This window comes from Aotus nancymaae, unplaced genomic scaffold, assembly GCF_030222135.1.
Source record: "Aotus nancymaae isolate 86718 unplaced genomic scaffold, 86718_ANA_hifiasm-v0.15.2.pri h1tg000019l, whole genome shotgun sequence".
In the NCBI taxonomy this organism is placed as follows: Eukaryota; Metazoa; Chordata; class Mammalia; order Primates; family Aotidae; genus Aotus; species Aotus nancymaae.
The window spans coordinates 53134866-53148670 of record NW_026988431.1 but is presented as its reverse complement, the minus strand read 5'-3'; the positions used below and the strand labels follow the sequence as shown (position 1 = coordinate 53148670).

The 13805-nt window shown below is 35.6% G+C and overlaps 1 protein-coding gene across 3 annotated transcripts in view; it reads left to right on the top strand.

The window, feature by feature from the left end:
• The window catches only part of IFT80 (intraflagellar transport 80), a 137221-nt gene that overhangs the window by 40266 nt on the left and 83150 nt on the right, over nucleotides 1-13805 (top strand). For all 3 annotated transcript variants that reach the window (XR_010343485.1, XM_064378873.1, XM_064378872.1), the window contains exon 8: nucleotides 286-423. Coding sequence is in view for 2 of the 3 variants with exons in the window: in XM_064378873.1 (XP_064234943.1) it covers nucleotides 286-423 (138 nt within the window). In the remaining variant the exon portion in view is untranslated. The remainder of the gene's footprint in view (nucleotides 1-285; nucleotides 424-13805) is intronic.

Sequence of the window (13805 nt, the reverse complement as noted above, 5' to 3'; positions counted from 1 at the left end):
GTAAAATCTGAAAATTTTGACAATGTTATAAAATAGTTTCTTTTTGAGATATTTAGGCTTCAAGGAATACAGCTTTGTTTTCCCCTCGTGTGATGGTAAAGATGTTTAATTACTAATAAATAAGGTGCTGATTTCTAAATTTTTATTTGCTACCTTACTGGAAGACAAACTTGTTTTTCTGTGGTGTCTGTTATAAAATATTTTTATTTATTTATTTATTTTTCTTTCAGTTTTGGCAAACTTCTCCCTGATATTATAAAAGATTTTTAAAAATTGCTTTTGTAGGTATGGGATAGTTATGGCCGCCTGCTGTACAATTCACAACCTCATGAGCATCCTATTACTTCAGTTGCCTGGGCTCCAGATGGAGAATTATTTGCTGTTGGATCATTTCATACTTTATGCTTGTGTGATAAAACTGGGGTAAGTTATAGTGGTGAGCAATCACAGATGTGCTGTCATAAATGTGGTAATGCACAACACACATGGTTCTCAATCTTTAAAAAACATTTTCAATGAATGCATTTGGTTGAATCTTTCTAATTTGTCTTCTTAATATGCTGGTTCAATTAATTCCAGATATATGGGACCAAAATCTGTTTAAGTTTGAAGAATAGCACATTCTCTACTATTTTTTTTTCTGGAAATACTTATTTTGAGCATGATTGTGATGGAGGTAAAGTACTAAAATTTATGCCCATTCAATATGGAGAATTCAGGTTTAAACTTTTTTTTCTAAGCTTTCACTGACTTGAAGCTCATAAACTTTTTTTTTTTTTGCTGTTAATATGTTTCATATGAAATTAATTGCATATTTTTTGTAAGGAATTAATAGTGCATTTGAAAAATTGTCATTTTAAGACTAGAGGACATGGCTGGATGTGGTGTTTTATGTCTGTAATCCCAGCACTTTCGCAGTCCAAGGAGGGAGGATTGCTTGAGCCCAGGTGTTTGAGACCAACCTGGGTAACAAAAGTGAAACTCTGTCTCTACAAAAAAATAAAAAAATTAGTCAGGCATGATGGCGCATACCTGTGGTCCCAGCTACTGGGAAGACTGAAATGGGAGGCTCACTAGAGCCCAGGAGGTGGAGGCTGCAGTGAGCTGTAATCATGCTACTGTACTCCAGCCCGAGTGGGAATTAGACCCTGTCTCTAAATAAATAAATATCCAAAGGACACAGTTTTCTTTGTCAAGAATTCATATTTGAATATATGCAAGAATTTTTCCTCACAAGAGAATATGCCCTCCTTCATACAAATTCTGTTTAGAACCTGGGAAATAGCCAAGCTCAGCAGCATTTACTCATTGTGCTTGAATGAATTGTTCATTGAAGTACTGCCATAGCAGCAGCATTATGTGGTAAAAAGAGTTTGAGTGGGGCTATTTTATTCTATTCCTAATTGAGGAAATCATATAATTGTTCTATGGCTTATTTGCCCCTAATGCAGAAAAAGACAGAATTTTTATAGCTTTTAATCTGTTAAGATTTCTGGTTACTTGTTTTCTATCACGTAAAATGTGAAGTCCTCTGCCTAACTTTAGAAGCTCTTTGAAACCTGGTGCTGTAAAATCCATTCAGTCTTTTCTCCCACAACTTTCTAACTGTGTTCAAATCACATTGAATACTGGCTATCGAACCTTTCCTGCCTCTTACTAACATCCCCACTCATTTTCTCGTTTCATAAAATACTTTGATTTTTGTCTTAGACCATAGTGAGTTCTACCCATTCTTAAAGGCCTGTCTCATGTTTGACTTCCTTTGAACATGCCTTCCGTTGACTCCAAAGTTTGTTGGTATATTTTTCTAATTTCTTTTCTGCTAGGTCCCTCTTTTCTCAATTACAACATTGGGATGTTAAATCATCCCATCTAATCACTTAAGAAGCTTTTACCTCTGATTTTCCCTATCAGTGATTGTAAATCTATAGAATGCGTAGTCTCATTTTCACAATGTATTATGTTCTTACATTGTCAAAATAGTTTCATGTATATTACTTTTGACTCCCTTGTCTGTAAAATCCCATAGTTCAATAATTCTCTATTATCTGTACAACACAGTAGATATTCAGCAATTTATTAATAAGTCAATTTAAACATAATTTTACTTTATCATTTTGATTAAAGTATTTAAAAATTTTAAAAACTTGAATTAAAGATTTACCTCATTAAGCACCAAGTCTTTTTATTTAGGATGTTAATAACATCTATCTTTTATTCAATAAACATTAAATATATACTACTCATCAGACAGTGTTCTAGAAACTGGGGTTATAAATAAGAAAAAGATATACAGACTTTCACCCAAGTTATTGACAGTCTAGTGGAGAATTAGACTAAAAGACTTATAGTAAGTATGATAAGTGCTATACAAGAGGTTTTTTCATACAAGCACTGCAAATATGTGGCAGAGCCCAACTCAGCCTGTGGGATATTTCTTCAAGAGCAGAGCCTTGAAGAATTAGTAATTCTCCGAGGAGACAAAGTTGGGGGAAGAGAGTTGCAGGCAAAAGAAACCTCTTGTGAATCAAAGTATAAAACAGTATGGTGCTTTTTGTGCAATATCTGTAAAATTTTCATGGCATAATACCAGGAGATAATTCAGAAAAGATAGATGGACTAAAGTGTTCACTATGTAACAGAATCCAGATTTCAGTCTTTTAAAATCTAATTATGTTCTGTGGGGGCTCCTTTGGGGCTGCTGTGGGGTGGAAAACAGGTAAGGGAGTTGAGCTCCTGATCTCTCTCACTACCTGAAACCAGAACAGCTCCAGTTACTGTTTGAGCATCTAGTATAAGATTTTCTCTGAACAGCTGAAATAGTGAAGTTGGAAATTGAGTATATTAGTCAGTAGAGAGCCATGGATTGTGTGTAGTAACATGATAGTATTTAAATGTTGGAAATACCGCTTTGAAGTCGAAGGAACAGTGATTCAAGAGAGGGAATAAACAAAGGTAAGGAATCATAGTTTATTAGAAAAATTAAAAGTTTAGTATGGCTACAATAGTTTTTGGAGTTTATCTTAGGGGCAATGGTGAGTCACTGATCCATTTTTGATAGTTACCTTATTAGATTTGGCATTTTGGGGGAAGCATACGCTAAGATCATCATAGAGGATAGATTAAAGGTGCACTAGAGGCAGGATGGCTAATTAGGAGCTGTTGTAGTACAAGAAAATGATGATGTTGGCCTGAATAATAGGGAAGTAATGGAGATGGAAAGAAATAGACAGGTTCAGGGATAAATCCTTGGTGTATAAATAGAAAGAGTCAAGAATAATTACCTGAGTATCCATTCAAGTACCTTACTGTTTGGAGGTTGGCCTGAGAAGAATGCCCTTTCATGATGTAATGCCCTATTCAATCATTACAATAGTAAACCAAGTTACCTAAATTTCAGCATTCATAAGCATCACCTGGGTATTACAAAACTACACATTCTTGGGCACTGTTTGCAATATGGAGAATCAAAATGTCCGAGAATGAGGCTCTGTGAAGTGATATTTTTAGGAAGTTTCCTAGTTGTCTTTATGCAGGTTGTCCTTAAAGGGCACTTGAAAGAAGACATAGTGCGATGTTTGATATTCCTTTTGAATTCTGAAAGGAGCAATGCTTACTGTATTGCAGAAAAAAATACCTTGAATTTGGAGATGAAATAGTAAACTATAATTCAGGTGATACTAAAACAGAATAGTATAACAGAAAAATACATTTCTTTAAAATCTCAGGTAATTTATTTTTCTGATTTGTTCTAAGCATGTTCTTCATTTAAAATTACTGTTGGGTTATGTCTGCCATTTTGCTGCAGCAAAAGTGTTTATAGTATATGAATCATATGTGTGATGATATTATCTATTAATATTCTAGACTGATTCTTTCGGAATAACTAGTTGTAAATACTATTCAAACACGTAACTTTCATTCGTTTAATTATCAATAGATTTTTTGTTTCATTTTCTGTCTTGTATATTTCCACAAAAGTATTTGGAATTCATTTATGCAATCATTTCTTTTCTTTTTACAGGGTTTTTATTAATCCTGTAACATATATAGTTATCATTTAGATTTTTGTGAGTTACTTAATATTTAGATTTTTATGACTTCATGTGTTATTTATCTGTGTGTGTGTGTGTGTGTGTGTGTGTATATATATATATATACATACTCTGTATATTTGTTCAAATCTTTCTGGAGGATATGTTGACATTATATATCAAAAACCCAAGAAATATACATATACTTTAACCCAGCAATTCTTCCAGTTCTAGGATTTATCCTAAGGTAACAATAAGATAAAGAATGCTTAGTGGAGAATTACTTATAATTTAACAAATGAAAAGCAATCTAAATCTCTAACAGCAAGATATTATTTAATTATAGAATATAAGCCTTATAATAAACTATTATATAGTTATTAAAAATGATAATTACTTTTATAATACCATGAAAATGTTTTAAAATATATTACCACAAGAAAAAAATAGTTACAGACTTTATGCATATCGTGATCTTATTAGTACATATCTGTATAAATGAACAGAAAAATAATCTGACACGATATAACAAATTTTAACAATGGTATGTCTAAAGTTTGTTGATTTGGTCACAGGTGGTGATAGTGATTTTTCTTCTTTTTTGCATATCTACATTTTTTAAATGTACATTTTCAGATAAAATGTACAGTTTTTGAAAAGGGAAAAAATAGCTTTATTTAGTTTTCACTAGATTCTGTAATCATGTAATTCAGCCTTTGTCTTTTAAAAAATTATTGTTTTTTGAAGCTATCCAATTTATTTAAGAAATATGTATTAGTTAAAACATGGGAAATTATTTTTAAGGTGACATCTTTTTTTTTTTTGAGACAGAGTCTCGCTCTGTAACCAGGCTGGAGTGCAGTGGCATGATCTCTGCTCACTGCAACCTCTGCCTTCTGGATTCAAGCGATTCTCCTGCCTCAGCCTCCCGAGTAGCTGGGACTACAGATGCGTGCCGCCACACCGAGCTAATTTTTGAATTTTTAGTGGAGACGGGGTTTCACCATGTTGGCCAGGATGGTCTCCATCTCTTGACCTCGTGATCCACCTGCTTCGGCCTCCCAAGTTCTGGAATTACAGGCGTGAGCCACTGCACCCGGCCTAGTGGCATCCATTTTCACTGGGGAATAATTCTACTTACTAATATATAAATGCTATGAGCATTTTGAGTTAAAAAATTATCTAAATATTTTACGCATTTTTTTTTCAAACAGAGTCTCACTCTGTCGCCCAGGCTGGAGTGCAGTGGCACAATCTTGGCTCACTGCAATCTCTGTCTCCTGGGTTCAGGTGATTCTCATGCCTCAGCCTCCCGAGTAGCTGGGACTACAGGCGTGCGCCACCACACCTAGCTAATTTTTTGTATTTTTAGTAGAGATGGGCTTTCACCATGTTGCCCAGGCTGGTCTCAAACTCCTGAGCTCAAGTGATCCACCCACCTTGGCCTCCCAAAGTACTAGGATTACAGGCGTGAGCCACCATGCCTGGCCCCTGCATATCTTTTTTAAGAATGCCAAGCAGACATTGCCTTTACAAAGTTTACTCTTTTGTTGATAAGACATATATTAAATAATTATACACTCAGTTACTTATAGTTGTAATACATTTTAAAAACAGGAACAGGCTGCTCTTAGTAATGAGAACTAGTATGTCTAGAGGATCAAGGCAGGTTAGTGTGATGAAAAGGTAAGAAGGGCAACACTTATTGAGGCTCGTCTCCTTTCTGCTTACCATGTAAGTAGATACAGTACCTGCTGGTGTCAACTTAGAGCAAGTTGACCCACCTTACTCTTAATGGTGTCAATTTAGGCCTGAAAATGTAAGTCAGCTGGTGCTAGCTGCTTTTCTCACACAATGTTTTCCCTCTCCGGGAAAAAAGACTTCCTAGACTTCTTTTAAAAAGTACATATTTTCTTTAATTTGGAAATGTTACCCTTAAATGTACCCTTCTTTCTTTTTGTTTCATAATCTGTAACTTAAAGCGGTATAATGAATGTATGTCTAAATAATGTAGTAATCATTTATCCAGGGCCAGATTTTGTGAAAGAATTTCAATGTTACATGTTATAAGAATCTAATCCTCAGGAATAATCTATACCCTAGCATTTTCCACAAATATATCAAATTTCTATTTAGTGTTTGAGAGCTCTTCACAAATTTTTAGTTGAGTGCAGTGTTTCTTAACATTTTGTTAAAAGTTCTTATTTAGGCTTCCTTACAGAAATTGAAGAGTAATTTATAATATTAGCTTAAAAGAATGACATTGGTGTGAATTTCCAGGTTATCTGTGCAAATATTAAGCCTAGAAAAATGTGATTTTTTTGCGAGCATTTGTTTTTCTTTTCTCTTTCTTTCTCTTTCTTTCTTTCTTTTCTTTCTTTCTTTTTTTTTCTTTTTTGAGATAGAGTCTGGCCCTGTCACCAGTCTAGAGTTGCAGTGGTGTCATCTTGGCTCACTGCAACTTCTGCCTCCCAGGTTCAGACAAGTCTCCTGCCTCAGCCTCCTGAGTACCTGTGACTACAGGCGCTTACCACCATGCCCGGCTAATTTTTGTAGTTTTAGTAGAGACAGGGTTTCACCATGTTGGCCAGGATGGTCTCAATCTCTTGACCTCGTGATCCGCCTGCCTCAGCCTCCCAAAGTGCTGGGATTACAGGCATGAGCCACTGTGCCTGGCCTTTCAAAATATTTTTTAAGAAATATTTCCAGTGGGGAGAAAACGCTTGAGTACTTCTAGGCTGTTAATATTAATAATAGATTAAGTTTTGGTTTGAATGCATTTTTCCCCCCAGTGGCTAGAATGAATGCATTTTTTGTTTGTTTTTTTTGTTTTCTTTTGTTGTTGTTGTTTGTTTTGGAGACAGAGTCTCACTCTGTCCCCAAGGAGTGCTGTGGTGCAATCTCGGCTCACTGCAACCCCTGCCTCTCCAGTTCAAGCAATTCTCCTGCCTCAGCCTCCTGAGTAGCTGGGATTACAGGTACGAGCCATCAAACCCGGCTAATTTTTGTTACTTTTAGTAGAGATCGGTTTTCACCATGTTGGGCAGGCTGGTCTCAAACTCCTGACTTCAAGTGATCCGCCTGCTTCGGCCTCCGAAAGTGCTGGGATTATGGGTGTGAGCCACCACACTCGGCCTCATGAATGCATTTCTTAATATTCAAGTGTGTAACTGGATTTATGATAGGAATACTTGAAAAAACAGAAACTCTTATTTTTTTAAAGGCACATTACTCCAACTCCATTGTTATATAGTAAATCCAATTTTCCCATCGACTTTCAAGTATTTCCTTTGGTCAATAAAGATCATCACTAAGCCGAGGAGACTCCAGTTCCTGTTTACGTCTTCTATTTGAGCAGGCATTTACTTGTATTGCTTCAGAACTCATTTTCTGGCTCACTTTTGTGGACTGTGGTTCAAATATCAATTTAGTTTTCAAAACCATTGCAGTACTATTCTGATCTGCCCTGCTTCTTTTCAACCCAGAGGCAAATTTGAAACCTAGGTAGCATTACACACTGTAGTTCAATTATCAGTTTTACTGTGTTGGTTCTAGTCAGTTTCATGGGCTGCTTACTAGTACTCCAAGGCTTTCATACTTTGATTTAAAGAATCTATTTCCCCAGCTCCCTTCTCTCCATAATCCTTCCCTAACTCTTGTTGAAAAGGGGTTAATATTGTCTCTTTCCTGTTGTTAGTGCATACTGGGGATAGTAGGCAAGGATGTACTACACAGTCTTCACAGAGCTCACTGGGGAGGGCCACTGCATCATTTTTGCAAAGCTGGAATGGTCTGACAGGGCTCTCTACCTCACTGTCTCTAAAGCACCATGTGGGGAAGGGGAGGAGTGCCACCACTGGATTCTGGGTTGACAGGTTGTTTTGTTTTTCTTTTCTTCTTTCTTCAGCACTTTAAGGATGTTGTCCCCACTGTCCCTGTCCTTTGGTCTATTGTTTTTGATCAGAAAGTGATTATTTGTATCATTGTTCCAAACGTAAATGGCATTTATTTCTGACTCCTTTGCAGACTTCCTCTTTGTCTTTGGTTTCTAGCAGTTTGACAGCATATGATTTTCTTCATATTTATCTTGTTTGGGTTTCTCTATACTTCTGGAAAACGTAAACTTACGATTTCACAAAACTTGAGAAATTTGGGGCCGTTGCTTTTTCAAATAATTTTTCTATCTTATTCTCTCTTTCCTTCCCTTGGGAAGTTCAGAACTTTTAGACCTTTTAATGTTGTTCCACAGGTCAACAAGTCTCAATTTCGTTTTTTTTCTCTCAGTTTTTCCATTTGGATAATTTTTCTTGATCTATCTTTGTTTATTAACTCTTTCATTGGTCAATTCTTCTCATATGCCTATCCCGTGAATTCATTTCAGATATTGTATTTTTTAATTCTAGAATTTCCGTATGGTTATTCTTTCATAATTCCTATTTCTTTGCTGAGATTTTCACTGTTATTACATGTTCAGAGGCTTATTTTTCACTAAGGCTTTGGTTATAATAGCTGCCTTAAAATCATCATCTGCTAATTCTAACATCTTGTCATTGATTACCTTTTCCATTGTATTGGTTTTCCTGCGCCTTTTTATGACTAGTAATTTTGGATTGTACTCCGAACATTGTGTATAATGCATAGTAGAGACTGGATTCTGTTGTGTTTCTCTGAAGAGTGCTAATTTTTTGGTGTCTGTTAACGGGGACTTAACTTGTTTGAACCTCAAACTGTCTCCTATGTCAGGGATCAGGCATCGAACTCCTATTTGGTAGTCAAAAGATAAGATCTCTGTGACTTTATTCTTTCCAGGATCTTCCCCCATCTATAGTGGTCACCAGAACTCTGCCCTCTTAATCTTTCTACCAGTAAACCATAGAAACTGTAGGTTTCTATTTGAGGTTGAGCTATCATGCTTGACATCAAGTAGGATCTGTTCTCTGGTAAAAGGTTGTTTAAAAATGGAAATTCATTCAATACTGTTCCCTTTTTCAACCATTGACTTCTTTCAAGTTTCTTGCTGCTTTTTTAAAAAAACAAATTTATCAGGATACAATTTGTATCTGATACATTTTACCCATTTAAAATATACAAGTCAGTTTTTTTTACTGTATTCATAGGGTTGTGCAACCATTATCAAACTCTAATTTTAGAACATTTTTCTCTCCTCTAAAAGGAATTGCATACCCATTGACTGTCAATCCCTATTTTCCCTACTCCACTCCTGTCCCTGGCAACCACTAATTTACTTTTTTTCTTGGATTTGTCAAGTTTGGACATTTCATATAAATGAAATAATTTGTATGTGGCCTTTTATGACTGGCTTCTTTCAGTTAACATGTTTTCAAGATTCATCCATGTATCAGTACTTTATTTCTTATAGACAAATAATATTTCATTGTATGTTTATAACACATTCAGTTAATAGACATTTAGGCGGCTTCAAAATTTGGTTGTTAGAAATAATGCTGTTATGAATGTGTGAGCACATTTTTATTTTTGTGTGGACATGTTTTAATTTTTCTTGGGTATATACTTAGGAGAATTGCTACAACAAATGTAACCCTATGTTTAATTCTTTGAGGACTTGCCAAATTATTTTCCAAACTGGCTGTCTGCCTACTTTTGATTGCTTTCCAGGCTCCAAATACTTGTTTTGTATTTTGTCTGGAGTGTATAGGTGTTATCTATGACAAGGCAGATCTGAAAGCAGCTGTTCTGCTATTGTCATTCCTTACATACCAAAAGTTTATTTTAAATAATTGAACATAAGTTTGTAAAAATCAGCTTTGTACATTTTAGAGCTATGCTAAACTACTGCAGTGATTCTCACAGTGGAGTAGAGTGGAAAAGCTACCTGTTTGAATTTCATCCTTCAAGAAATTGTCCAGGAAAATAGCCAAAAGGCATGAATCGTTCATAGACAAATGTAAATGGCCAATAAAGACATGAAAGGATGTTCAATTTAATACATAAAGAAGTAAATAAATAAAATGACATATTTTACCCAGTAAGTTGAAAAGATTAAGAATCACCTCAGTTTCACTTGAGCAGGAGGAGATGAGCACCTTCATTTTTACAGTATTAGTGGAAATATAGAGTGATTTTACTTTTTGGAGGGTAGTTTGATAATACATATCCAAATGTAAGATGTACGTATCCTTTCACTCAGGAATCTCTCTTGGAATTTTCTTTAAAGAGATTATTGTATAAGTACACAAAGATATATGCATATCAGTTTTCATCACAGTATTAATAGTAAAAATTAAAAATAAATGTCCATGAGCAGGAGACTGATTGGTTATTATTCCATATACCTAAAATGCAATACTCTGACTCATTAAAAATGGAGAAGAAGGATCATGTGTAATACCCTGGAAAGATACCCATGATGTTATTTAGTAAAAAGACTGGATTGTAGGACAGCATGTTAGTCTATGATCCCACTTAAGTAAAATTGTGTGCTCATATCTCTAACTCTATGGCTAAAGGTATACTCACTATTGTTGGATAGTGTATTTGGGTCATCTTTTTCTTCCTCCTTAGATGATTTTGTATAGTGTGAGCCTTTCTTTTTGACTCTATATCAGTTATGCAGATGGAATAAAGGTTTTAAAACTTTCTTCAGTAAAAATGAGCAGAGGAAGCATGAAGTCACAGAAAATGATGGAGTAGGCAGTCCTAAAAATTGGTGCCTCCACTGAAGCAGCCATTAAGCTGGCAAAAAATGACAGAATCAACTTTTTCAGAGCTCTGGGATCTAATAAAAAACCACTAGCAACCAGAGGAGGGCTTAATTTTTAAAAATACCACTAAATTTTGGTAAGAAAGCATTGTGGCATTTTTGCTTACCTGCTTGCCATTCCCCCACTCCCAGCCTGGCAGCAGCTAAAATAATGGCAGCCTGGGTTCTGGTGTGGCTTGCTGGTGTGCGTATACTTGGTGGTGCAGTGGGGGTAGGGCAGGGGATGCAATATGGACAGTGTCCTCAAAAAGTTGTGGTTCTCACAAATTGCACTTTTTGACCTGTCATAGTTCTCTGAAGGACTGGCATAGAGTTTTGTCTTTATTTTGACCCCTTAGAAATCTCTCAGAGCTGGAGTGGCATCAAAGAATAAAGACTTTGGAGGGTTCTCACATATCCTGAGGGATCTAGAATGTAGCATACATGCCCGGGGCCAGACACATGCTCAGAAAAGACCAGAGGATGTGAGGCTTGTATCACTCAAAGATCTTTGATCTATGAATGAACAAGGAGTGAAAGGTAAAGCAGAGTTGTAGGTGGTCTGTTTATGTGTTAAAGGAGTGCCTAGGTCAGAACCAGTTGGCAAACAGTGGGAGAATTTTTTTTTTTTCTTTCTTTTTGGCTCTGTCTGGCTGACCTCTGAGATAACAGAGTGGAGACTTCAATGACCACACACAAAAAGCAGTCTACGAAAATAGTCTGGAAAAGTCAGTAAATAGATAAATAACTGCAGCCCTCAACAAGCAACAATACAAGTCTTGTTGGGGAGAGATTCTGATTTCCAGAATTACCACATTATGATATTAAAAACATTCAATTTTCAACCAAAAATTACAAGGCATACAAGAAGCAGGAAATTATGGTCCATTCACAGGAAATCAATAGAAACCATCCCTGAGAATGCCCAGCATTGGACTTATTAGACAAAGACTTTATTTTTTTTTTCAAAATTTTATTGTCAATTGACAAATAATAATTGTAAATACTTATGAGGTACAGGTACAATGTGATGTTTTGATATATGTATACATTTTGGAAGGATTTTATCAAACTAATGAACATATTATTGCCTTATATAACTTTTTTATAGTGATAACATTTAAAATATTAGCAATTTTGAAATGTACAATACTTTATTGTTATTAACCATGCTATGCAATAGATCTGAAAACTTTCTCTCCTGTCTAACTGAAAGTTTATACCCCTTAATCAGCATTTCTCCATTCCCCACTACATACCACCTGGTAACCACCATTCTACTCTCTACTTTTATAGATTTGATTTATTTATTTATTTAATTTTAATTTTTGTAGATATACAATAGGTGCAGATATTCATGGCATATATGAGATGTTTTGATGCAGGCATGCAATGTATAATAATCATATCACAGAGAATGGGGTATCTATTCCCTCAAGCCTTTATCCTTTGTGTTATGAACAATCCAATATACTCTTTTAGTTATTTTTAAATATGCAATTAAATTATTCTTGACTACAGTCACTCTGTTGTACTGTCAAATAATAGACCTTATTTTATCCATTCTTTTTGATTTTTTTAATACCTATTAACTATTCTCACCTCACCTCTACCCCTAACCCACTGCCCTTCCCAGCCTCTGATAACCATCCTCCTACTCTTTTTAAAAAATTTTTTTTGAGACAGGTTCTCACTCTGTCACTAAGACTGGTGTGCAATGGAACAATCTTGGCTCATTGCAGCCTCTGCCTCCCAGGTTCAAGCAATTCTCTTGCCTCAGCCTCCCAAGTAGCTGGGATGGCTGCCACCATGCCTGGATAATTTTTGTATTTTTTTAGTAGAGACTGGGTTTCACCATATTGGCTAGTCTTGTTTTGAACTCTTGACCTCAAGTGATCCGCCTGCCTTTGCCTCCCAAAGTGCTGGGATTATAGGCATCATCTTTCTACTCTCTGAGTTCAATTGTTTTGATTTTTAAGTCCCACAAATAAATGAGAACATGTGGTATTTGTCTTTCTGTACCTGGCTTATTTCACTTAACATAATGGTCACCCTTTCCATACATGTTATTACAAATAAGAGGATCTCATTCATTTTTATCACTGAATAGTACTCCATTGTGTATATGTACCACATTTTCTTTATCCATTCATCTGTTGATGGACACTTAGTTTGCTTCTACATTTTGCCCATTGTGAACAGAGCTGCAACAAACATGGAGATAACTCTTTGATATACGGATTCCTTTCTTTTGGGTATATACCTAGCAGTGGGATTGCTGGCTCATATGATAGCTCTATTTTCAGTTTTTTGAGGAACCTCTAAACTGTTCTCCAAAGTGGTTGTACAAATTTACCTTCTCACCAGTGGTGTACTAGTACTCCCTTCCCTCCACATCCTTACCAGCATTTGTTATTGTCTGTCTTTTGGATATAAGGCATTTTATCTGCAGTGAGATGATATCTCATTGCAGTTTTGATTTGCATTTCTCTGATGCTTAGTGATATTGAGCACCTTTTCATATACCCATTTGCCATTTGTATGACTTCTTTTGAGAAATGTCTATTCAGATCTTTTTTCCATTTTTTGATCGGATTAGTAGATTTTTTCCTGTGGAGTTGTTTGGTCTCCTTGTATATTCTGGTTACTAATCCTTTTTGTCAGATGAGTAGTTTGCAAATATCTTCTCCAATTCTGTGAGTTGTCTGTTCACTGTGTTGATTGTTTCCTCTGCTATACAGAAGCTTTTTAACTTGATGTAATCCCATTTGTCTATTTTTGCTTTGGTGTCTGTGCTTGTGGAGTATTACTCAAGAAATTTTTGCCCAGACCAACATCCTGGAGATTTTTCCCAATGCTTTCTTATAGTAGTTTCATAGTTTAAGGTCTTCAATTTAAGGCTTTAATCCATTTTGACTTGATTTTTGTATATGGTGAGAGATAGGGGTCATTCTTCTGCAGATAAGTATCCAGTCTTCCCAGCACCATTTATTGAAGACACTGGACAAAGTCTTTAAATCAGTGATCTTAAATATGCTCAAGGAGCCAAA